This window comes from Cetorhinus maximus, chromosome 18 (assembly GCF_964194155.1).
Source record: "Cetorhinus maximus chromosome 18, sCetMax3.hap1.1, whole genome shotgun sequence".
In the NCBI taxonomy this organism is placed as follows: domain Eukaryota; kingdom Metazoa; phylum Chordata; class Chondrichthyes; order Lamniformes; family Cetorhinidae; genus Cetorhinus; species Cetorhinus maximus.
In genome coordinates, this window is record NC_135896.1 from 28,328,703 (window position 1) to 28,355,904 (window position 27,202).

A 27,202-nucleotide genomic window follows, 5' to 3' on the forward strand; every position below is an offset into this window, starting at 1 on the left:
GCAAGAGAGCACAGACTAACCACTACATTTCCATCAAAGGCCCTCAATGAAGGCAGGTGATAGATGACGAAGAAGCGATAGTGTTCCTGTTTATAAACCAATGGGTTTCCATACAAGTCCAATATGACAAGGTTCTCCATTCCCTAAAAACATAAAAGATTCATTAAAGAAACCAAATAATTAAAGAAATCATAATTTAAAAGATCTGAAATCGTCTTTTGGAATGCCCTACAAGAAATAATGGTCAAAACTGAAACAATAATAGCTTTTAAAAGACATAAGTCATAGAATCTTAAAGCATAGAAGGGGGCCATTTGGCCAATTGTGTCTGTGCTAGCTTTTTGAAAGAGCTATCCAATTAGTCCTACTCCCCTACTCTTTTCCCATTGCCTTACAGTTTTCTTCTTTTAAGAATTCATTGAATTTCCATTTGAAAGCTATTATTAAATCTTCTTCCACCACTCTTCCAGATTGTAATAATTCACTGCAAATTTCTCCTCTTACTTCTGGCTCTTATGCCAATTACCTTAAATCTGTGTCCTCTGCTTTCTGATCCTTCTGATAGCTTGAACATTTCCTCCTTATTTAACCTTTCAAAGCCCTTTATGATTTTAAACACATCTATTAAAAGTCCCCTTACCCTTCTCTGCTCTACAACAATCCTAGTTTATCTAGTATTTCCATGCAATTGAAGTCCCTCATCCCTGGCACCATTCTAGTAAATCTCCTCTGGCCCCTCTCCAAAGTGTGATGACACCTAGAAATGGACACACAACACCAGTGATTTATATAAAAATTAAGATTTTAAAGCAACTTCCTTTCTTTAGAACTCTATTTATAAACCTAAGGACTCCGTACGCTTTTTAAAGAGCCTTATCAACTTGCCCTGTCACTTTCAAAGATTTCTGCACATAAATCCCTGGGTCATTCTGTTCCTTAAACCCCCTTTAAAAGTCCACCACTTAGTTTATATTGCCTCTCCTCATTCTTTCTTTTAAAATGCAGCACTTTACATTAAAGAAAATTTTCAAAGATTAAGGAAAAAGATGGGGAATGGGATTGACTGGATAGTTCTTTCAGAGAATGCAAATGTAGTGAAACAAATGACCAACTTCTGTTCTGCAAATTGTCCATTAAAGTACAAATTATATTTACCTTTAAATGGTAGATCTCACAGTTATTATGTATGAGATTGTTTCCCAAGTAAAGTTCTATCAGGGTATATATTTTCTGCAAACTGCGTAGTGAACGAATTTTGTTGCTTTCCAGTGACAAATAGTGGAGATGTGTTAACTTATCTAGACCCGAGCCTTCCATATTTTTCAACTGATTATTACCAAGATTCAATCGAGTCAGCTTGGTCAGTTTTGAAATCCCTATTAGAACCAAAAATTAACAAATAAATAAATAATCTGACAGAGAGCAAAAAGGAAAGAACTTGCGTTGATACAGAACCTTTCACATTCCCAGGATATCCCAAAGTCCAGCCAAAAAATTACTGTTCAAATGTAGTCATTGTGTAGGCAAGTGCAGTAGTCAATTTGCACATAGCAAGGCCTGATAAACAGCGATCAAATAAATTACCAAATAATTTGTTCTGGTTAAGCAATTGTTAACCAGGAAACTAGGGGATCCTCTCTCCTCTGCTCTTCAAACATTGAAATCTATGCAGGATGTAATCTGATGAAAGAACCTGAAACATTGGGCAGAATCTTCGGCTCGGCAAGCGAGGGCAGGGCCCGCTCGCCAAGGTGTAAAATGACATGGGGTGACATCAGGCGTGCATCCTGATGTCACCACACGTCATTTAGATTTTCAGTTCAGCGGGCATGTAGCTGACTTGGCTGCGCTCCCGCCGAACTGTCAAAGGCCTATTAAGGCCTGTTAAAAAGCAATTAAGGCAATCAGCTGAGCTGCCCGTCCAACCTTAAGGTTGGCGGGCAGGCGAAGGGCCCAGGTGGCCTTAACATTTTTCATGGAACCTCATCCACGGATGGGATGAGGTTTCATGAATGATTTAAAATTTTCAGAAAAAAATTTATTAAAATTAATGTACATGTCCCAGCTCATGTGACAGTTTCACGAGGGGACATATCATGAAAAATTTTTCAACGCTTTATTAAACTGTTTAAACATAAAACTAATCTCCATGAGGCACCTCCCGACTCAGGCAACCCTCCTCTCCGCCACCCACACAGGGAGCGCACAGCGCTTCCAGGCGCGCGTCACGCTGGGCGGGCCTTAATTGGCTCACCCACAAAAAATGGCGGCACACAGCCGATCAGGGGCACCGATCGGCTGCGCGCGCGCCCGCCCGCGCACAACACCCCAAAGGGGAGAAAATTCTCCCCATTAACTTTGTTTCTCTCTCCACACTTACTCAGATTTGATAGGTTGAATTGTTCGTTTTTGTGTTGTAATATCCTATGATTTGTGCTGGGTTACTCTATGCTTTTATGATATGTTGGTTCAAGTAGCTAGTGATGAACACTGGGTAAATCGCACTGAAGGTCTGCAGCTAGTTATCACTCTGAATTTGAAAAAAGGAGTAGCCCGTATAGTAAAGGATGACATAAGGCCATTAGTGAGAAACGATCTTTGCTCAAGGAGTAGAATCAATATGGGTGGAGATTAGGAATAACACTGGTGGGAGTAGTTTATAGGCCAACAGTGGTATACTGTTGAACATAGCATTAATTGGAAAATAATTGGGGCTTTTAACAAAGGCAATGGAATAATCCTGGGGTCTTTAATCTTCATATAGACTCAACAAATCAAACTGGCAAAGGTAGTCTGGAAGGTGAGTTTGTTGAATGCTTTTCAAACAGTTTCCTGGAACAATATGTGGTGGAACCAACTAGGGATAAAGCTACCTTAGATCTAGTATTTTCAATGAGGCAGGTTTAATTAGTAATCTCATGGTAAAAGAACCTCTGGGAAAAAGTGATCATAATACAATGGGATTAGAATAGTTAGGTACTTGTCTGACTGGCGCAGACTCGATGGGCCGAAGGGCCTTTTTCTGTGCTGTAGACCTCTATGACAATTGAATTCCATATTAAGTTTGAAAGCGGCATACTCAAGTCCCAAATAAAAATCTTAAACTTAAATAAAGCCAATTATATATGTATGAGAAGAGAGCTAGCTAAGGTTGATTAGGTAAATAGACTAAAAGGTATTGTGGTAAATAATCAGTTAAAGAAACAATTCAAATTGTTCAACAAAAATACATTCCATTAAAAAAGAACTCAGCAAAGCAGATCCATCCGTGGCTTACTAGGGAAGTTAAGGATAGTATTAGATCAAAGGAAAAGAGGCTTATAATGTTGCAAAGAATTGTAGTTAGCCTGAAGATTGGGAGTGTTTTAGAAACTAGCAAAGGGTGAAAAAAACGTTGATAAAAAGGGAAAAAAATAGAATGAGAGTAACTAGCCAGGCCTTGGCCATTTAATGATCTATGTTAATGACTTAGATAAGAGACCATGAGTAACGTATCTAAGTTTGCTGATGATACAAAGCTAGGTGGGAATGTGAACTGTGAAGCTGCAAAGAGTTTTGATGGGTTACGTAAGTGGGTAACAAGGTAGCAGCTGGAGTATAATGTGGAAATGTGTGAGGTAATTCACTTTGGTAGTAAGAATAGAAAAGCAAAATATTTTTTAAAGGCATGAAACTTTTACATGTTGATGTTCAGAGACACTTGGGTGTACTCATACAAGGGACAGAAAGTTAACATGCAGGTAAAGAAAGTAATTAAAAAGGCAGCTAGCATTTTGGACTTTATTTCAAGGGATTGGAATACAAGGAGGAGGAAGTCTTGCTACAACTGTATAGGGGTTTGGTGAGACCACACTTGGAGTACCGTGTGTAATTTTGGTCTCCTTATTTAAGGAAGGATACGCAGTAAATTGTGTTAGCTGGCACTCTACCAACCGGAATTCTCTACTAACTGGAATTTCTAATGTTTCCTTAATACTTTACCAACCAGAAGCAATTACAAAGTTTTCAGGAAGCCATACCTGTATACTGTATAATTTTATACTTTAGTTTATGTTTCAATAAACTGTCGAAGATTTAGAAGTAAAAAGATTACTGTTCTTTACTTCCTGAGTTCTTGCATATTAATTCAAGTATTGCACTGTATTCCATTGGAAAATAGAACTCTCCATTAACCAGCATTTTTGATTAACTGGCACCACCCATTCCCTGCGCATGCCAATTAATAAAGATTTTACTGTATTTGCCTTGGAGGCAGTACAGCATAGAGGGTTGTCCTATGATGAGAGGCTGAGTAAATTAGACATATACTCTCAAGAGTTAGAAGACTGAGAGGTGATTTCATTGAAGAATGCATAATTTTGAAGAAGCATGACAGGGCAGATACTGAGAGATTGTTTCTCCTGGGTGGGGAATCTAGAACACGGGAGCACAGTCTCAGGATCGGGGGATGGTCATTTAGGACTGAGATGAAGAAAAATTTCTTCATCAGAAGATTGTGACTCTTTGGAATTGTCTTCCCCAGAGGGTCCTGAATGCTCCAAAGTTGAGTAGATTTAAGACTGAGATCGATAGATTTTTACCTCTCAGGGAATTAAAGGATAAGGGGAGCAGGCAAGAAAGTGGACTTGAGGTAGAAGATCAGCCATGGTCATATTGAATAGCGAGAATAGGCTTGAGTTGCCAAATGATGTAATCCTGCTCCTACTTCTTATGAACATCACACCATCAGGAGTAGGTACAGCCAGTATCCATATCGCACTGCATGTCTCAGTAGAAAAAAATGATTTGTCCATTTCCAATAAGCAGCTGGTTTCAGGTTCTTTCTGTGTATGCATGTCTATTTGAAAGGGGTGAAAGGATATTCTTGAACCACAAACACATGGGGCAGCATTTTCCCCCCGTCGGGGGCTTGTGCAGGTGCGGGCGGGCGGATTTCCGATCGGCGCCCCCAGTTGGGGGCGCGCTGCCATTTTACGGGGGCAGGCCAATTAAGGCCCACCCAGTGTGATGTCTGCCCGGAACTGCTGTGTGCTCCCTGTGTGGGCGAGGGGGGATTCCCTGAGCGCTGCCTCAGGATGCTTGGCTCAAGTTTGAAAACTTTATTAAAGGGAGAAAAAAATATTCCTGACAGGTCCCCTCATGTGACACTGTCACATGAACAGGGACACGTCAATTACTTTTATGTAAAAATTTTATACACATTTTAAATCCCTCATGAAACCACATCCCGCCCGTGGATGAGGTTTCATGTTTTTTCTGAGGGCCGCTCTTTGCCTGCCCGCCAACGTTAAGGTTGGACAGGCAAGTCCATTAATTGGTTTAATTACTTTTTTAAAGGTCTTATGTGGCCGTTGACAGTTCGGCGGGCGCGCAGGCCTGCTGAACTGCAAGTCTAAATGACATGCGGTGACATCGGGACGCACGCCCGATGTCACCGCGCGTCATTTTACGCGTCGGCGAGCAGTTCCCGACCCCCGCTTGAGTCTTGACATGTTTGCTTGAAAAGCCTCTTACAATGTTAGGTGTAGAAGCTGCTAGTTTTATTTTAGAATTTTGAAGTTTTGTTTGCCAAGTAGTACGGGGAGAAAGAAATCTAAGATCTGCAAAAAATGACAATTCTGTGGAAACCCAACCATTACCTTCAAGTTCAGAAATAAAGTTGTCTTCCAGAGAAAGTTCTTCAAGTTGGAGGCAGTGATCCAGTCCTTCAAATCTGCGGATGCTATTGTTGTTAAATGAAGCCCAGCGCAAATTCTGCAGCCTTTCTAGATTAGTGAGTTGTGAAAGATTCTGTCCATCTAAATTTAATGTAGTAATCTGTATACAAAATGCAATTCAAAATATAAAAAGATGTAGGTACATAATGACTTATTTAATTTCTTTAAAAAACACAAGGTTAACTAATATGTATAGATGCAAAGGGCAATAATCCTAAAAAAAAAGTTTGTTTTTAACTCTCTGGTCAAAACATCCGGCTGTTTTATAATTAATTGATCAAATGAATAAGTGAACACATCTGAATTAGGTTTGTAGATTTCTTGAAGAGTGTTAGGACATTACACTAAGTCCTCGCTTAACGTTGTAGTTGCGTTCCTGAAAAGTGCAACTTTAAGTTCTATGTTAGAAGATTTTCCCATTACAACTAAGGTAAAAGTTGTAGTTAGGTTCTGTAGGACCTGGCAAAAGCTGTAGTTAGGTTCTCTAGGACCTCTCTCGTCAAAAAAAAACATTATAACCTGTAGGTTGAAATATTTTATATGGTTAAATTCCTATATTCAAAACTGAAATAATTTTTAAAACAAAACAAAAATATAAGAAATATGCTAACTCTTTCTACTTAACTTCTGCTCGCCACCTCTCTGATACGCAGCCTCTCCTGCTCCCTGGCCCTCCCAGTTGTTATCGATTGTGCTCACCAAACCTCTTGCTCGTCACACATCCTGTTCCCTGACCCTTCCTCTCGCTGCCAACTCTCTCTCTCACTGCCAAACCTCCCGCTCGCCTCTTCCCACTCCCACAAGGGCTCAGGAGATGAGCGGTGAGAGGCAGGAAAAGCACCTTCACGGCGAGAGCAGCTTCAAGTAGCAGGGTTGCAGATGTAAGCCGTAAACTGGAGAGGTGGCGGGAGGGAGGGCTGGCAAGCAGGAGGGTCGGCAGCAACCCAGAGAGTTAGCAGCAAGAGGGAGGGTTGGCAGCAACCAGGAGAGAGGATCAGAGAGTAAGAGAGGTCGCTCCAAAAAGGCACCAATTGGGTCATAAAACTCTATCCCAGGCCTGGCATGAAACAACATTAAAACAAAGCTCCTAATGCCAAACACGAATACCCTCCGCACTAACTGACTGACGTTAAAGCAGAATGACTTAAAATGGGGCAACTTAAAATGGGGACTTACTGTACTACCTTATTAATTGCAGATATGTGCATAACTACTGTAGATGGATCAGTTTTAGAGTATTGCAAGTGATTTTATTTAACAACTGAGTGGTTGAAGTAATACATTTTAATATAAATTAAATGGATAGTCAAGTTGAAAGTCTATTATTCTGGAACCAAATCATATACCAGCAGGGATTTATTTTAATGATGCATATTTTTTACAACTCTGTAACCTGAATAAGTGACACCTCAAACGTTATTACAAACCTTAGTAAGCCAGGAGGTGGCTTGGTCGACAGATGGATCTGGCTTCATTTTGCTTAACTGAGTCAGATTCTGAGCACAGTTCAATAAACTGAGGCAACGAGGGCGCTCTTCATCAGTCCGGGAATGAGCTAATAAAGAAGCCTGGAAGAGAGGGGAAAAGGATTTTAGCTTAAGTGATGAAAACTGGTGTATATGTTCGTTAATTCATCCCATTGCAACTGATTCCATCCCCTTCTGCAGTCACTGTTTCAGGCTGATGCCAGCTTTTGGCAACCATGACATCTTATTTTACCCCAAGCTGAACTCCAGACACTATGGGCAGAATATTGCGTTCGTCAGGAGGGCGCATGCCAGACCCGAATGAGCATAAAGTGACGCGCAATGACACTGGGCAAGCGTCCCGACGTCATCGCGCGCGCCCACCGACAATTAAGCAGCCTATTAAGGCCCTTAAGGAGCTAATTGACGTGAATTTTTCACTGCCCGTCCAACCATTTGGTTGGTGAAAAGGCCAAGCAGCCTTTGCATTTTTGGTGAAATGTAATCCACGGGCGGGATGAGGTTTCGTCCAGTGATTAAAAAAACATTTTTTTGCACTCATATTTTAGATGTCTCTGCCCCTATGACAGAGTCACATGAGGGGACATGTTTTCATTATTTTAAAATTCTTTATTTATATTGATAAAAATCTTCAGCTCCCTGGGGCAGCTCTGTGCATCAGGGAGTTTTTATTGCATGCACCTGCACGCATGCGCGAACATCAGCATTGGCGTTCCTGCCGGCCCCACCCCGGCAGCGCTGCAGCATATGATTCACGCTAGCTGGCCGTTAACTGGCCAGCCAGTGTGAAATCCATGTCGGGGCCCGATCGGGGGCGGCGGGTGGCTTCACGACCGCTCTCAGGCCTGCCCGCCACACCCGCCTAACAAGGGCAAAATTCTGCCCTATATTCTCCTCATCACAAAGATCGTCTATATAGACTCTTGTAACATCTCTCATTTACCTCCTTCCATCAGTCTATCTACAGCCAAAACCCTCACCTTTATATCACCTCCAAACTTAACTAATCCAATGCTCTCCTGGCTGGCCTCTCATCCTCCATGTTCCATAAATCTCAGCTCATCCAAAACTCTGCTGCTCATCTGTAATGTGCACCAAGTCCCACTTGTGCTTAATGACCTACAATAACTTGCATTTTTGTAGAAAAGCAAAATACTGCAGATTCTGAAAATCTGAAATAAAAACAGAAAATGCTGGAAAGATGCAGCACATCTGGCAGTATTGGTAGCGAGAGAAACAGATTTAGCATTTCAGATCGATGACCCTTCAGAACTGAATGGTTAACTCTATTTCTCTTTCCACAGATGCTGCCAGACCTGCTGAGTATTTCCCGCATTTTCTGTATTGATATGGGGCCTTTTAACATTGTAAAATGCCCAAAGATGCATTATCAAATAAAATTTGACACTGAGCCTCATAAGGAGGTATTAGGGCACCTGACAAAAGCTTGGTCAAAGACGTAGATTTTAAGGAGTGTCCTAAAGAAGGAAAGACAGTAGAAAGGCAGAGAGGTTCAAGGAGAGAATTTCAGAGCATAGCGCCTAGACAGTTGAATGCATGGCCACCAATAGCAGAGGGATTAAAATCAGGGATGCGTAAAAGGTCAGGATTGGAAGAGCTCAGATATTTTGGAGGGTTGTAGGGCTGGAGAAGATTACAGAGAAAGGAAAGAGTGAGGCCATGGTGAGATTTGAAAACAAGGTTCTCAATCCCCTAACAATTACCCTTTATAATTCCCATCCTCATGCTCAAACCCCTTCATGGCATTACCTTCCTCTTATCTCTGTAGCCTCCCCCAGCCCTACAACCCATAAAGAACTATGTGTTCCTCCAATTTTGGTCTCTTGTGCATCGCTTACTCACTTCACCCCACCATCGGTGGCCATGTCTTCAGCTGTCTCGTCACCAAGCTCAGGAACTCCCAGCCTGAACTGTAGTACCTCTTCATCTCTCGTCTCCTTTGAGATCTTCCTTAAAACCTACACCTTTCACCAAACTTTATCATCCTTCCTAATATCTCTTTCTTTGCCTTGGTGTTAGTTTGACTCTACTTCTGCAAAGCACCCTGGTACATTTTTTTACATTATAGATATTATATAAATACAAGTTGCTGTGATGTGTGGCTACTATCCTCTCACAATGTACACATTTAATATCATAGTGTTCAGAAATAGTTATTAAGAGTTCTAATTAGACTAATGACAAGAATACAAAAGACTAAACAGGGTCATTTCACAGAAAATAGATTTGAAATTATAAATATATAGTATATGCAAAACAATTCAACTTATCAATAGCTAATTAGCCATATTCCATAAAGGACCATAGGCATCTCTCCCCATTGAAGAGAGACAATTGGTTATATAGCTTGAGGGGCACCATTCCACATCAAGCATGGAGCAACGTTAAGAAGCAGGCCTTCATGAACTACCACAGCTGGTACAGGGATTGACCACATGCTGTTGGCATCATTCTGCAACACACTCTAGCCATCTAGCCAACTGACCTAACCAACCCCCACAACATATCAATACTGCTCTAATTATTCAATGTAATATTGAGAAATATAAAATGAATTCAACAAGTGCAGAAGACATATTGCAAATGATGAAAAGCTGAATTCTATATTCCAGTTTAACACTATGGCCAGCATTTTCCATGCCTGCCGGCGTCGGGCATATTCGGTGGCATGAGCAGAAATTATGGCGCGATGGCGGGCTGCGTTCTCCGCCATCGGACGTTGGGAACCTCATTGTAATACATCAGCATATCATTAGGCCTACCCACCGGAATTGTTCCCCCCCACTCCGCTGGATCATCTGCCCATGTCAGCAGGGAAACACACCGGTGTAAAACACGTCTTGACAAGTGTGATGTGCAGAAGTCAGGACTTACCCACCAGGACCTTTCTCATATCGCAGACATCTGAGGAGCAGAAGATGCTGGAGCCCAACAGCAACGGGACCCTGGGGAACGTCCATGGAATGCTGGGTGGATTCTCATGGACATGGCTCTGCTGCGAAGCAGCGCACGGAAGTTGGATAGTCATCGTTGATGCTCACAAGGAATGATTGTCGAGGGGGTGGAAGAGGAAGGTCTAGGATCAGCTCGGAGAGGAAGAGGTGTCTGGACTTGGGGGGGGCGGGGGTGTGTGCTCAGGGGTGGGGGGCGGGTGAAGGTGTCGGGGGTGGAATGAAGGTATCGGGGGGGAGGTTTGGAGGGTGAGTTGGAGAATGAGGGAGGAGGGAGTAACAGGGAAGAAGACGGCAACTGGGAAGTTAGGTGTAAGGGGGGGTGGAAGGTGTAAGGGAAGAAGTGCGGAGAGGGGAGGGTGTCCAGGGGGAGGAAGGGGTGCGGACAGGGGAAGGAGTCCAGCGGGAGGAAGGAATGTGGAGAGGGGAGGGAGTAAGGGTGAAGGAAGAAGTAAGAGCGGAGGAAGGAGTCAGGAAGGGTTAGGAGTAAGGTTAGAGGAAGAAATGAGGCTGGAGGAAGAGGTAAGGCTGGAGGAAGGAGTCAGGAAGGGGTGGGACTAAGGGTGGCAGATGAGATAAGGGCGGAGGAAGGGGTCAGGAAGGGGGAGGGACTAAGCAGGTGGGGCATCTAGGGGGTGGCAGGACTGGAGGGGGTAGCGGGTGGTGGTGGGAGAGGGGTTCCGGGAGGAAGGGGTGCAAAGGAGTACAAAGGGGGAAGGGGTGTTGAGGCGGGGAGGGAGGGGAATATGCAGGTGAACGTACACAGGGTGGGGTTGGATAGGTCCATGTCTGCCTCCTGGGGAGCGAACTGAGGGTGGGCGTAGTACAGAGGAAGGGTGAGAATGACCGAGGGCGAAGTGAGTGGGAGGGTGAGGGTTTGACGGTAGCAAAGAAGGGACGGCAAGGGTTGTTGTGGAGACCCGGAGGCAGACACAGACCCTCAGGGTGGGAAGGAGGAGGTCGGGGAGGTGAATGTAGCTGGGGGTGGGATTTTTGGGAAGGGAATGTGCACGTTCACCTGGACATCCCCAAAGGAAGAGAATTGTAGCTGGTAGGTAACAGAGGGGAGTTGCAAGGTAATGCCAGAGGGGTCAACTGTGATGGGGAGAGGAAATGGGTGACTGGGAGAAGGGAAAAGATGTGGGAGCGCACAATGCAGTGAAACCAGACCATGCTTGCTAAATCGAAAGTGAAATAATGGCCATGGTGGGCGAGATTAGGTGCTGCATGGTGGGCAGAGATGCCAGTCAGCTCAGATGGACAACTGAAAGTGAACCCCAGCAGGCAGCATTCAAAATACTCAGGACATTGAGATGGGTGTGAAACATGAAGGATTCATGTGCGTGTGAGCGCGCTTGCACAAGGCTCCTATAGACCCTGCGACACACACATTTTTCCCTCCAGAATCACTCATGGGCCGGTTACTCCCCTGCGGTGAAAGGGGATGAAGTTGAGGGGGTCACAGGAAAGGGGACTCAGAGGGAGAGGACAGCATCTGAGATTCCTCACTGGATGACCCAGGGGTTTCCAGTGTCGCTCCTCCTCCCCTCAGGTGCCCGATGGCCCCTGCCTGGCTCCTTGAGGGGAATGAGCACCTGGAGGGACGTCGAGGGATGTCAACTAAAATGTAATATAATAGTTTATTGAGATTGCTTGTCTGACCTTAAATGAAACATGGGAATGGTATTAGACCTAGCACAATCAAAACTGATATTTATAAATTCTTTATATACAGTATTAATAATAAAACATAATAAAGACAGCGAGCATGCCATTTCTACCTTGTCAGGTAGCATGTCCATCTTAATTATGTGTGAAATATATAATTTGTATATTGCAAATGGTATTTGAATTATAAATGTTTTAAGCAGCCTGCCAACAAAAAAGAATTTGAAAAAAAGTAAGCCAATGATACTTGACAAGATAATGGATAGGCACAGCCCAAAGAGGAAAGTCGAATTGACTGAAAATCGTTTCTCCAATTCTATTTAGACGGTCAAAAGAAAATCAGAGGAGACATTAGTATCAACATTGGTCATACCTGTGTAAGCCTTGATTCAGCAGTAAATTGCGGGGCTGTCGCAGCTTCTTCCCTGGTTACAATGCACCCATTCAGAAAAGTGAGAGTGTTTAATTGGCCAATAACTATCGAGCGTAATAACACAGGCTGTTCAAAAATTTGATATGGGTAAAAAGGATGATTAGACTTACTGGAGCTAATTCAGTTACAAGTTTTTTTAAAAGCAGAACTATATTGACAACTGTATTGTAAAAACATGTAATGGGACAAGTGAAATTATGCAACAGAATTAGTATTTAATTAGTGAGCTGTAATTTTCAGATAATGGATCTCCATGCCTGTCTCTACCAGCTGGAAAAGCTGACCAAACACACACAATACCCTATTTGTTGGACTACATGTAGAACATTCGGTTACCCAAATATAAGCTAATATTTTGCTTGTATTTGATGATCATAATGCAATCTGGCCTAGCATTTTACTGATTAATTATTCAAATAAAGCTACAAATATAACTAATGTAAATTTTGCTTTTCCATGTATCAAAGATTGGGACCTCAGCAAAAGTGAGATCTAAACCCACATCTGTCCGTTTTACAATGCTATGGGTTATGAACCTTCTTTCCAGTAACGCCTTTTTAAAATAGGAATAGATAATGAAGTCAAACATTGAAATAAGATGGTTTCACTATATTCTTAAACACAGTTCATTGTATAGATTCCGTTAGTTAATCCACCTGTCTTTGAAACTTGTCACAATGTTGAACAGTCATTGTATATATCATTTTATTTATGACAAAATGATGTGTGGTCATTAAATTATACATACGTTTGTATCAAAGCAGTTGAGGAAAGGGCATAGATAAGAGTACTAGCTGTCTGTATAAATTAAACAATATATGGAACTGATTCAAAGCATTGTAAACAGTTGAGTCCATGCATTATTTAAACATGCTCTATAAAGAAGATGAAAAAAAATTAAGATATAATTTAAATTTAAAATGGTCTGAAATCACATTCTCCTGCTTAAAGTTGTTAATCTTTATGACTTAAACACCAATGGGAAATACCTTTTTCCATGGATTATGACGGAGATCAAGTGTAAGAAGGTCTAATGTATGTTTACAAAGGACTCCTATTTCTTCCTTCATGTAAATTAGTTGATTCCAACTCAAATCCAAATATTTGAGATTTTCCACTCCATTGAAACCATCTAATGTTATCAACTGGTTGTGGCTAGCATCCAAAAATTCTAGGTAAGGCTGCAGAATTTTAAAACACTAGATTCAGAATCATACGAACAAATTAACACAGTGTTTTCCTTGATTGCAAGAAAGAAACAAGGTTAAGGAATTTAACAATGGAAAAATTAAAATCTCCATTATTACTGGTGCATATTGAATTTTTGTACCAGCACCCAAAGTAACGATTGGCACTGAGAAGATTGTACCATGATACATGTAGGGATGTGCTGTTATTTTCAAAATGAATAAATATCCCTACTTCTCAACAGGAACAACTTGCAACACCTTTAATATAGTAAAACATCCCAAGACACTTCACAGCACCATTTTCAAACAAAATTGACATTGAGCCCCATTAGGACAGATGGCCAGAATGTCATACAGGAGGAGTAAGCAGTAACGAGGTGTGAGGTTAACAGAAGGAATTGCAGAGCTTGAACCTAGGCAGCTGAGGGCAATGGGCTGCCTAAGAGGTCAGGATTTGAGGAGAATAGAGATCTCCGAAGGTGATAGGGTTGTAGGAGATTACAGCGATAGGATGGGGTGAGACCAGGCAGGGATTTGAGAAACAAGGTTAAGAATTTTAAAATCCATATGTTGCTGGACTGGGGGAAAGCACAGGGTACAGGATCGATCGATGAACAGATCCTGGTTATAGTTAGGATACAGGTAGTAGCATTTTAGATGAAATCAAGTTTATGGAGGGTGTAAGATGGGAGGCCAGCTAGCAAAGCATTGAAATTATCACAGCTAGTAGTAACAAAGGTACGGATGAGGTTTTCAGCACAGATAAACTGAGGCAGATGTGGAGACATACCAATTTACAGAGGTTGAAGTGGGCAGTCTTGATGATGGAAGCTTATCTCAGGATCAGTTATAACACCAAGGTTGTGAAGGTCTGGTTAAGTCTTAGAAAGTGGCCAGGGCAAGAGATGGAGTTGGTGGCTAATAGGAGATAAACTAGAGAAAGATGCAAGTTCAGGGGTGACGGGGATGAACTTTAGGAGAAGTCTGATCTAGTGGGCTTGGGGAAAGGAGAGAAAATGCAGAGGCAGCTGAATGGATGATCTCAATCTTAGTGACACAAAAGTCCATGAGCTCCTCGCATTTTCTTCAATCGGGCTAAGTATAATAGCGAGTAAATTAATAAGAGCATTAGCACAGAGCAAGTCTAGAGGCATTAATTAAAATTAATGGGTCAGACAAGTTACTAACTGATTCTAAAAGAGGGAAGAGATTAGTTAGATCATGAACGAGCAACTAAGACCTGCTGCAAGAAATTCCTGTACCACGTGTGAACCTCAACACTTCATGTGTCTTGGGGGACCGCATGTGTATGTATTGTCTCCAGCTGTTTGAGATTGAGCTTGGGATTTCTGAGCTTGATGGGCAGCTGAAGTCTCTGCGGTGTATCAGGGAGGATGAGAGTTTCCTAAATCATACGTTCTAGGAGGTGGTCATGCCAGTGAGAAATCAGGATAGTAGGTGGGTGGCCATTTGGAAGAGTAGGAAGAGAGAAAGTGCAGGAGTCTTCACTCTGTGCAGGTGTGTCACTCTCAAACCAGTACTCAGCATTGGAGACTGCAAGGAGTGACGACACCTTGAAAGAGCGCAGTCCGGCCTAAGGCACCAACGGGCAAAGGAATGCATAAGGGCGGCAGCAAAGATTAGAAATGCAGTTGTTTCTGGAGATTCCATACTTAGACCATCATTGTCAGTCCTACATGCTGTGTTGCCTCTCTGATGCCAGGGTAAAGGATATCACAGAAAGAATGCAGAATATTCTTCAGGGGCAAGGAGTGATCCAGAAGTTGTGGTACATGACAGTACCAATGGCATGAGAGAGAGACTTTCAGGAGCTGATGGCAGGTATGGGCAGATGGGGGAGTAGTTAGTGAGGAAGTTAAAAAGTAGGACTTCAAAGGTAGGAATCTCTGGATTAGTCCCAGATCCAAGCGCTGGTGAGAGTAGAAAAAGGAAGATAGGAAGGATCAAATTCACAGCTTGAGGCATGGTGCAGGAGGAATGGCTTCAGATTCTTGGGATATTGGTCCTAGTTCTGGGACAGGAGTCAACCTATTTGGAAGGGACAGGATGCAGCTCAAAAGGTCTGGGACAAATGTGCTTGTGGCAAGATTCACTAGCGTGGTTTGGGAAGATTTAAACTAAATTGGAAGAGGAGATGGGAACCAACATATAAAAGTAGAAAAGAGGAATGAAGTACATTAAGGAGTGAGAATTTTGGATAGTACGAGGGAAGGAAGTATTACCATATTAGATAGGAGTAGGCGAGAAAGGACTATGAGGAATACAAAGATAGGTTCACAATGCATGTAGGTAAATACAAAAGTGTGGTGAATAAGATTGGTGAGTTACAAACATAAATAGCCATGTGGAAATATGATGTAGGGGCAACAATAGAAACATGAGTTAAAAATGGTGAGGACTTGGCGCTTAATATTCAAGGAAACAAAATGCTCAGAAAAGATAGGGAAGGAGAAAAGGGAGTTGGGATAGCAGTACAGATTAGGGAAGACAGAAAATGCTGGAAAAACTCAGCAGGTCTGGCAGCATCGGTGGAGAGAGAAACAGAGTTAACATGTTGAGTCCGTATGACTTCTTCTGAAGAATCATACGGACTCGAAACATTAGCTCTGTTTCTCTCTCCACAGATGCTGCCAGACCTACTGAGTTTTTCCAGCATTTTCTGTTTTTATTTCAGATTTCCTGCATCCGCAGTATTTTGCTTTTATCAGATTAGGGAAGACTTTGTAGTTTTGGAAAGAGAGGATGTCCTGGAGGAGACAAAGAATCTATTGGGTTAGTATTGGAAAGCAAAAAAGGAATGATCACGCTACTGGGGGTGTTCTTTAGACCTCCAAATAGTGAGAGAGATTGAGGAGCAAATTTGCAAGGATATCACAGAGATGTAAAAGGACTACAGAGTAATGAAACTGGGGACTTTAATTATCGAAATATTGATTGGGATAATATCAGAGTAAAAGGTAAGGAAGGGGAGGAACTTCAGAAATGTGTTTAGGAGTATTCTTTTGACCAGTATGTTCTTGAGCCAACTAGGAGCTTGTTGGATCTGATGCTGGGGAATGAGATGGACCAAGTATCTGTAGGGGAACACTTGTGTAGGAGTGATCATTGTATCATCATATTTAGATTAGTGTTGGAGAAGGGTCAACAAACTAAAGTGGAACTTCTAAAGTGGAAGAGGGCTAATTTTGATGAGATAAGAAGGGATCCAGCCAGGTTTAAATGAAACCAAAGATTGACAGGAAAAACTGTAAACAATGGGTGATCTTTAAGGCAGTGACATTTCAGGCTAGCTACATTCTAACAAGGGTGGAAGGCAAGGCAACCAAAGCCAGGGCTCCTTGGAGGGAGATAGAGAATATGATGAAACAAAAAAAGAGGTGCATGGTACCTGTCAGGTAATTTTTTCAAGTGAGAACCAGGCAAAATAAGTTGAGAAGGGAAGTGAAGAGGAAAAAAACAATTGGTGAAGACAGAATATGAGAATAGATTGGCAGTTAACATATTCTACCGGCATGTAAATAGTAAGTGGGTGGTAAGAGGTGGGGTGGGGCCTTTTAGGGGCAAAGAGGGTGTTATATGCCTAGGGGTGTAGGGAAAGACAAGTACTTAATAAGTACTTTGCATTAGTGTTTACCAAGGAAAAAGATGCCTACAAAATATTGGTAGAAGCACAGATAGTAGAGATAATGGGGTGAAAATTAATATGAAGGATGTATTGGAAAGGCTGGCTATGCATAGAGTGGATAAGCCACCTGGTCTGGATGGCTTGTATCTCAGATCTCAGGTTGCTAAAGGAAGTAGGAATGGAGATCGTGGAAGACCTTGCCATCATCTTCCCCAGATATGGGAAGGTGCCAGGGGATTGGGGACTGTCAAGTGTAGCACTCTTGTTAAAGAAAGGGTGTAAGGACATTCCTAGTGACTACAGAGCAGTCAGTTTAGCATCAGTGGTGAGTAAGATTTTAGGAAGAATAATTGGGGGAAAACACTCAAGAGGCACTTGGAGAGGTTTGAGTTAATTAAGGAGAGCCAGCAAGGATTTATAAAAGGTTGATTGTGCTTGACTAATTTAGTTGAACCTGAATTTAATTAACTAATGAAGGGAAAGCAATGGATGTTGTCCATATGAAAATCTTTGACAAAGTACCACGTAAAAAGCTGGTTACCAAATTTGAGACTCATGGAATAGGAAGGTAAACATTGACGTGGATAAAAAAAATTAGCCTAAGGACAGAAAACAACGAGTTATGGTATATCAAAGAAAAATGCTGCGGATGCTGGAATTGTGAAATAAAAACAGAAAAAGCTGGAAAATCTCAGCAGGTCTGGCAGCATCTGTGGAGAGCGAAACAGAGTTAATATTTCGAGTCCATATGACTCTTCTTCAGAGCTGGAAAGAAGTAGAAATGTGATGGATTTTATACTGTTTAAGAGGGTGTGGAGCAAGATAGAAGGTCAGGGATAGGTGGCAGCTAAGGAGAGATTGACAAAGATGTTATGGACACAGATCATGGGATGTGGGCATCGCTGGCAAGACCAGCATTTGTTGCCCATCCCTTCAACTAAATGCCCTGCTAGGCCATTTCAGAGGGCAGTTAAGACCCACATTTCCTATGGGTGTGGAGCTGCTATGGTGGAATTTGAACCCACATCTCCAGATCATTACCCTGCACTTGCCAGTCCAGTGACATTACTACTACACCACCAACTCCCCTAATGGTAGTGGTAAAGATTAAAGAAGGTGCTGATAGTGGCATAAAGGTAAGAAAGCAGAATATGTTAATTGCAGAATAAGGGTCAGCGGTCTGTGAAAGCACAACACAGAAACAAGTGACAGATGGCCCTGTTGGAGGCGGTGGAGTGGGGGGAGGTTTCGGGAGAAGGATAAAAATAAATGAATAAATAAATAAAAATAAATAAAAAATAAAAATACATTTTTTAAAATTGGATTTAAAAAGGGGTAAAGACGGAGGAGAGAGTTCATGGTCTGAAGTTGTCGAACTCAATGTTAAGTCCGGAAGGCTGTAAAGTGCTTAATCGGAAGATCAGGTGCTGTTCCTCCAGTTTGTTTTGGGCTTCACTGGAACATTGCAGCAGGCCAGGGATGGACATGTGGGCATGAGAGCAAGACACTGTTGAAATGGCAAGCGACAGGAAGGTCTGGGTCATGCTTGCGGATTGAGTTAAGGGTTCCGCAAAGTCTGCGTTTAGTCTCCCCATTGTAGAGGAGACCACATTGGGAGCAGTAAATGCAGTCGCCCAAACTGAAGGAGGTGCAAGTGAAGCACTGCTTCATCAGAAAGGAGTGTTTAAGGCCTTAGATGGTGAGGAGAGAGGAGGTAAAGAGCAAGTGTTGCACCTTCTGCGATTGCATGGGAAGGTGCCTTGGGAAGGAGATGAGGAGTTGGGGGTGATGGAGGAGTGGACCAGAGTGTCACGGAGGGAATCGTCCCTATGGAATGCTGACAGGGTGGGTGAGGGGAAGATGTGTTTGATGATGGCATTATGCTGGAATTGGTGGAAATGGCAGAGCATAATCCTTTGAAGCGCCGTGTCCGACCCATCTCCAGTACCTTTGCCCTCACCCCTTCCCCTCCCTCCTAGAACCATGATAGGGTCCCTCTTGTCCTCACTTTTCACCCCACCAGCCTCCACAATCAAAGGATCATCCTCCGCCATTTCTGCCAACTCCACCAAACACATCTTCCCCTCAGCCCCCTGTCAGCATTCCATAGGGACCGTTCCCTATGTGACACCCTGGTTCAGTCCCCCATCACCCCAACTCCTCATCCTCTTCCCACGGCTCCTTCCCATGCAATCACAGAAGGTGCAACACCTGCCCCTTTACCTCCTCCCTCTTCACCGTCCAAGACCCCAAACACTCCTTTCAGGTGAAGCAGTGCTTCACTTGCACCTCCTTCAATTTGGTCTACTGCATTCACTGCTCCCAAAGCAGTCTCCTCTACATTGGGGAGACTAAATGCAGACTAGATGACCGCTTTGTGAAACACCTTCATTCAGTCCGCAAGCATGACCCAAACCTTCCTGCCGCTTGCCGTTTCAAAACACCATCTTGCTCTCATGCCCACCTGTCCGTCCTTGGCCTGCTGCAATGTTTCAGTGAAGTTTACAGCCTTCCGGACTCAACACTGAGTTCAACAACTTCAGACCATGAACTCTCTCCTCCATCATTATCCCTTTTTTAATCCAAATGTTTTATTTATTTTTAATTTTTATTTATTTTTACGTATGTATTCATTTATTTTTATCCTTCTTCCCCACCCCCTCCCCCAAAGGGTATCTGCTACTTGTTTCTATGTTGTGCTTTCACAGGGTACTGACCCTTATTCTGCAATTAACACATTCTGCTTCCTTACCTTTATTCCACTATTAGCACCTTCTTTAGTTTTTACCCTACCGTTAACAATCCTTTAGTCTTGTGTTCATGACATCTTTGTCAATCTCTCCTTAGCTCTCACCTATCCCTGACCTTCTATCTTGCTCGACCTGCTCCATCCCTCTTAAACAGTATAAAATCCATCACATTTTTACTTCTCTTGAGTTGTGGTAAATGGTTGATTTTCAGACTGGAGGATGGTTGAGAGTGGCACCCCCAAGGGTCAGTGCTAAGGCTACTCTTTTTTGATATATATAGATGTAATGGATATTGGTGTACAAAGTAAAATTTCAAAATTTGCTGATATTTGCAAACTTGGAGATGTGGCTGACAACGAGGATGATACCACTTGACTGCAACTGGACATAGATAGACTAGCAGAATAGGCAAACAAATGGCAGATGAAATAGGGAGAAGCAAATAAATTAAATGGCTTGGTTCTAAAAAAGCGTACTGGGTTAGAGGGACCTGGGGGTTCATGTGCATAAATCTTTGAAGGTGGCAGAACATATTGAGAGAACAGTTAGCAAAGCATATGGGATTTTAGACTTCATAAATAGAGGAATGCAGCTCAAAAGCAAGGAAGTTATGTAAATCTGTAAAAAATCTCTGATTAGGCCACAATTAGAGAATCGAATCGAATTCTGGTTGCCACACTTTAGGAAAGTTGTAAGGGTCCTTCAGAGGGTGCAGAGGAGATATTCCAGAATAGTTTGAGGGATGAGGGATTTTAGCTACCTTGTTAACTTGAAGAAGTTGGGGTTCTCCTTGGAGCAAAAAGGAGTTTGAGGGAAGATTTCAGAGAGGTGCACAAGATTATGACAGTTGTAGATAAGGTAGACAGAGAAAAACTATTCCCATTAGCTGATGACACTAAGTGACACTGTATTAAAATTTTGGCCAAGAGATGGAGGGGGAATAAGATGAAGAATGAATGGTAATGACCTGGAACCTGCTGCCAATGAGGTAGTGGAAGTGGAGACTATGAATGATTACAAAAGGAAATTGGACAGGTATTTGAGAGAAATAAACCTACAGGGGTATGGGGATAGAGTGGGCGATTAGGACTGATTTGATTGCTCTGCAGAGAACCGACATGGACATGATGAGCCGAATGGCCTCCTACTTTGCTGTAAAAATGACTCTATCACTTGTTGTTGGAGATTAACGTGGGGTAGGCAGGAGAGAGGGCTTTAGGAAGACATTTTGTAGTGGGAAAAGGAAGCCAGGGATTATCTTTGCATTCTGGAATAGTAAGCAATTTCAGCAGAGGAAAGCAGAATTCAGTAGTGCTTTATGTGGTCCAGCTAAGTCTTTTTAATTCTTTCAGAGTCGGTTAGCTAAGTTGCCTGGGCGGCTGGCTTGTGATGCAGAGTGACGCCAACAGAGTGGCATCATTTCCCATACCAGCTGAGCGGATAATTAAGTTTTAATTTTAAGGCTTACAGGCAATTTGTGTAACAAATTCCTTGTCCTGAGCAAACATTCATCAGCAAAAAGCAATGAACTAACTTTTCGCAGAAGTGGATGAATGCTGGAATTTCCCCTAACATTTGTTTTTGTTGATTGAAATACAAAGATAGCCAATCGTAAATGGGGACATTTACATACAGAGTGACCATCCTTCAAAGGATTCAGTTGAAGTGGAACTCCCAGGGGTTGCATTTTAAAAAAAGACAAATATAAAAACATGATCCAGTTATCAGACTTGTGGTATATCAACTGAAGGCCACTATAGAAAAGTCCAATGTGTACAGGGATGAAGGATGTATTCAGTGCACTAGCCTATTTTGGAAATATAACACTTCCAGGGCATCTGCATGAGAGTCTTGGTATAGCCTTGGGTTCTATTATAGAATCAGATGTTTCCACTGATCTGCTTCACAGATCTCATTGGTGCCATCGGCTCTGCCGTGATGCAAATTAAATAGGTATGATTTTCCAGAGCCACTAGCAGGAAAATAGATGGAACTAGGAAAGATAAGGATGCCTTCTTCTTGTAGGTTGTAGACTTGCAGAAATGTATGATTTCCCCTCCCCTTTGGGTGTATGGAAGGATTCATAGAGATTGAGAGCTGTCACTGTCATTGGAATAGCAGTATCTGCCATGCAGATTGGCTTCATGGCTACTTCAAACATGCATCAAAGTTCCTGGCTGAAGCAGAGTCTTCTGAGTGCTCTTGAGGCACTGGCCTTTGACACATTAAAGTACAATCACCTCAGTTGTTTTACAGAAAATGGTTGATGGTGCAGTACATGTGCCTGGGGAGCAAATTGACCTAAGCATGCCTCCTTTTCTTTCCCCAGAAACCCATGCTTGTAATTTTAAACTAAAAAGAAAACAACGCACTAGCCCTTACCAAAGTTTTTGTAAGGCAGCCAAACAGAAAGACAAAAACCCTTTCCAAATTACATTGTTCAATTCTGTCACACTGGGATGTGCCACTTGAAAGGATGTCTTTTTTTTGCTTTTTAAAATGTTGATTGGTTAACCTCAACAGGTGCACTTAAATACAATTTACTTTCTGTATGCAACACAGAGATACATGTACTACCCCCATCAGCATATAACGCTGTTTATTTTAATGCAATATTGAAATCAGCATCTTATCAGTTTCTGGGCAGTGAGCTGTATGCTGACCAGAAGTGATCGTGAAGTGAAATATGAATAGGGCATCAGAGATCCCAATCTCTGCCATCTGCCATTCTTAAAGTTGCCAGGGCTGATTTTTCTCCACCACTGCTGGTGTAAAGCAACAGAAGATTTTCCGTATTGGTGGCGATACCTTTCAGGCATCAGCCAGCTCAGCCATAGGTTAATTCCATTCTGAAAATTGTTTAAGCTTGGAAATAGATCCATATATATATATAACTTATTAAAAACTTGTAAATTCTTACCAGATTTGAAAGGTCATCTAACTGCACAAGTTCATTGAAACTGACAGTAAATTTCTGCAAATTTGTTAGTTTGGAGATACCCTTTAGCTTACTCAGGCTATTTCCGTGCAAGTTCAGAATCTGTATTAGGACAAACATGAAAAATGAACAAAACATATTTTAAAGTTAAACCTCTTAGCAAGAATGCATACCTATTTTGCATTTGGTAGATGTTTTCACGAATGACAGATTCCAATGTTTTCATATTTCATCTTGAAAGACAGTCTATTTTTTAACATGTGGAATGGAAATTCAGTGACCCCTCTCAAACCATCATTTTAGAAGACAAACATTCGACTTGAAGAGTTTTCATTTCAAATTTTGAAAATAAATCCATACTACTAAAATCAACCCATATTATTTAGAAGTGGGACCAACATCCTTGCGAGGAGGTTTGCTGGTGCTGTTGGGGAGGGTTTAAACTAACTTGGCAGGGGGATGGGACTCAGAGAAGGTTCAGCAGAAGGAGATGACAGCCAAAATTAGAAGAGAGAGCAAGTGATTCCGGAAGGCATAGAAATTATAGGCCAGTTAAGGCACAAGGGAGTTTGGCAAGGTTGGATGGTATTTATTTTAATGCAAGGAGTCTGACAAATAAGGCAGATGAGTTGAGGGCACAAATTAACATAAAGACATGGTTGAGAGAGGGGCAGGATTGGCATCTCAATATTCCAGGATATAGGGTCTTCAGGTGAGACAGAGAAGGAGGTAAAAGAGGAAGGGATATCGCAATATTGATCAAGGAATCAATTACAGCAGTAAGGAGGGATGACATCTTAGAAGGCTCCTCAAATGAAGCCATATGGTTAGAACTGAAAAACAAAAAAGAAGCAATCACATTGCTGGGAGTATACTATAGGCCCCCGAACAGTCAGAGAGAAATAGAAGAGGAGATATGTAGGCAAATTTCAGAGAAGTGTAAAAATAATAGTGGGGGATTTCAACTTCCCCAACATTAACTGGGTTAGTCATAGTCTGATAGGTTTAGAGGGAGCAGAATTCTTAAAATGCATCGAGGGGAGTTTTTTAAGACATTACGCAGAAGGTCCTACAAAAGAGGGGGCAGTCCTAGACTTAATTTTAGGGAATGAAACCAGGCAAGTGGTAGAGGTATCAGTGGGGGAGCATTTTGCAGATAGTGATCATAACTCCGTTAGATTCAAGGTTATTATGGAAAAGGACAAGGGTGGGCCAGAAATCAGAGTTCTAAATTGGGGGAAGGCCGATTTTAATAAGATCAGATATGATTTGGCCAGAGTGGACTGGGAGCAGCTGCTTTTAGGTAAATCTGCGTCAGAGCAGTGGGATTCATTCAAGAAGGAAATAGGGAGAGTACAAGGCCAATATATTCCAGTAAAGACAAAGTTTGGGACCAACAAATCCAGGGAACCCTGGATGTCGAGGGATATACAGGATTGGATAAAGAGAAAAAGGGAGGCTTATGGCAGATACCAAAGGCTCAAAACAGCGGAAGCCCTAGAGGAGTTTAGAATGTGTAGGGGGGGGACTTAAAAAGGAAATTAGAAGAGCAAAAAGGGGGCATGAAAAAACATTGCCAGGTAAAATAAAGGAAAATCCAAAGTTATTTTACAAGTACATTAAGAGTAAGATGATAACTAGGGAAAGAGTAGGGCCCATTAAGGACCATAGTGGTAATTTGTCTGTGGAGCCGGAAGACATAGGTAGGGTTCTAAATGAATACTTTGTGTCGGTGTTCACAAGTGAGAGGGATGATGTGGGTATGGAAATCAGGCAGAAGGACTGTGATATAATTGAAGAAATTAGCATAGAAAGGGAGGAGATTCTAAGTGGTCTGGCAGGCTTAAAAGTAGATAAATCTCCAGGCCCGGATGAAATGTATCACAGGCCATTGAGTGAGGCAAGGGAGGAGATAGCAGGGGCGCTGGCAATAATTTTCAATACCTCTTTGGCCACAGGAGAGGTGCCAGAGGACTGGAGGACAGCCAATGTGGTACCGTTATTCAAGAAGGGAGGAAGGGATAAACCAGGGAACTACAGGACAGTCAGTCTAATCTCAGTGGTGGGGAAACTATTGGAAGCAATTCTGAGGGACAGAATTAATCTGCACTTGGAGAGGCAGGGATTAATCAGGGACAGTCAGCATGGTTTTGTTAAGGGGAGGTCATGTCTGACCAATTTGATTGAATTTTTTGAAGAGGTGACAGGTGTGCAGATGAGGGCAATGCATTTGACGTATTCTACTTGGACTTCAGCAAGGCTTTTGATAAAGTCCCGCATGGGAGACTGATAACAAAGGTAAAAGCCCATGGGATCCAAGGCAATTTGGCAAACTGGATCCAGAATTGGCTGAGTGGCAGGAAGCAGAGGGTGACGGTTGAGGGGTGTTTTTGTGACTGGATGCCTGTGTCCAGTGGGATTCCACAGGGATCGGTGTTGGGTCTCTTGTTGTTTGTGGTATATATAAACGAATTAGACTTGAATGTAGGAGGACTGATCAGTAAGTTCGCGGATGACACGAAAATTGGTGGGGTGGGAAATAGTGAGGAAAATAGCCTTAGATTACAGGAGGATATAGACGGGCTGGTCAGATGGGCTGATCAGTGGCAAATGGAATTTAATCCAGATAAATGTGAGGTGATGCACTTGGGCAGGACAAACAAGGCACAGAAATACACGATAAATGGTCGGAGCCTGGGAAGTACCGAGGATCAGAGGGACTTTGGTGTGCATGCCCACCAGTCCCTTACGGTAGCAGAACAGGTAAATAAGGTGGTTAAGAAGGCATATGGGATACTTGCCTTTATTAGTCGAGGCATAGAATATAAGAGCAGGGAGGTTATGCTGGAACTGTATAAAACGCTGGTTAGGCCACAGCTAGAGTACTGCATGCAGTTCTGGAATCCGCATTATAGGAAGGATGTGATTGCACTAGAGAGAGTGCAGAGGAGATTTACCAGGATGTTACCTGGGCTGGAGAGTTTTAGTTATGAGGAGAGATTGGATAGACTGGGGTTATTTTCCCTGGAGCAGAGGAGATTGAGGGGGGACATGATTGAGGTGTATAAAATTATGAGGGGCGTAGATAGGGAAGACAGGAAGGAACTTTTCCCCTTGCTGGAGGGATCAATAACCAGGGGCCATAGATTTAAGGTAAGGGCAGGAGGTTTAGAGGGGATGTGAGGAAGAATTTTTCACCCAGAGGGTGGTGGGAATCTAGAACTCACTGCCTGAAAGGGTGGTAGAGGCAGAAACCCTCATAACATTTAAGAAGTATTTGGATGTGCACTTGCGATGCCATGGCATACAAGGCTATGGCATATAAGGCTATGGGCCTGGTGCTGGAAAATGGGATTAGATTAGTTAGGTACTTGTTTGACCGGTGCAGACTCGATGGGCCGAAGGGCCTTTTTCTATGCTGTAGACCTCTATGACTCCGTATCTTATTAACACCCACTCATATATTAAATAAACATATGTCGCTCTTAATTGCAACATGATATTGAGAGCAATTAGATTCCCACAGTAGCAGATTAAAAAAGCCAAATTAATGCACATTATCAGGAATGTTAAAAGTATATTACTTAATTTGTAAAGGAAACTTGCACATTTTTCTTCATTTCAGCATGCTCCAGATACTGCAAGAGTAAGGTGCACTATCAAAAGAATATTGTACCCTTAAGAAGTTGTGACATGATATTGGGGATTGGCAAGGGATTTTACATTTCCAAGCCACAAAAGATTTCTCACATTTATAGCATTTATAGAAACTTAAAATCATAGAATGGTTCCAACACAGGTCATTCAGCCCATCGTGTCTGTGCTGGGTCTCTGCAAAAGTACCTCAGCTAGCTCCACTCCCCTACCTCTTCACTGTACCCCTGCAAATCTTTTCTCTTCAGATAATTATCTGCTTCCCTTTTAAAAGCCATGATTGATTCTGCCTCCACTTTTCTCTGAGGCAATGCATTGCAGATCCTAACCATTCGCTGCATAAAACAGTTTTCCCTCATGTCACCTCTGCATGGTTCTTTTGTCAATCACTTTAAATCGATGTCCTCTGGTTCTTGATCTCTCTGAACCATTCTCGTAAATCTTTTCTGCACCCTCTCCAATGCCTTCACATCCTTCCTAAAACGTGATGTCTAGAATTGAATACAATACTCCAGTTGAGGGCAAACCAGTGTTTTATAAGGTTTAGTTCTTTTCCTCATTGTAAATAGGCATACACAAATATTGTTTCTCGACTTTACTGTGGATCTTGAATTGAAGCAGGCAAAGGAACCCTATGGGCCTTTGTACCATCAAGACTGACAATGCAATAAGTCAGATATGCCCAGGAACCCAAGAGGGAAAGAAAATTCGAGAGCGAGCATCTTCCGCTGTTGTGCCATAGGGGTA

At 42.4% G+C, this 27,202-nt stretch overlaps 1 protein-coding gene across 5 annotated transcripts in view; it reads right to left on the minus strand.

The window, feature by feature from the left end:
• The window catches only part of lrrc9 (leucine rich repeat containing 9), a 197,358-nt gene that overhangs the window by 51,274 nt on the left and 118,882 nt on the right, over positions 1-27,202 (minus strand). For all 5 annotated transcript variants that reach the window (XR_013579440.1, XR_013579439.1, XM_078562277.1 and 2 more), the window contains exons 19-25: positions 22,784-22,903; positions 13,267-13,458; positions 12,218-12,343; positions 7,145-7,285; positions 5,640-5,817; positions 1,156-1,376; positions 21-143 (exon numbers count right to left, since the gene is read on the minus strand). Coding sequence is in view for 3 of the 5 variants with exons in the window: in XM_078562277.1 (XP_078418403.1) it covers positions 21-143; positions 1,156-1,376; positions 5,640-5,817; positions 7,145-7,285; positions 12,218-12,343; positions 13,267-13,458; positions 22,784-22,903 (1,101 nt within the window). In the remaining 2 variants the exon portion in view is untranslated. The remainder of the gene's footprint in view (positions 1-20; positions 144-1,155; positions 1,377-5,639; positions 5,818-7,144; positions 7,286-12,217; positions 12,344-13,266; positions 13,459-22,783; positions 22,904-27,202) is intronic.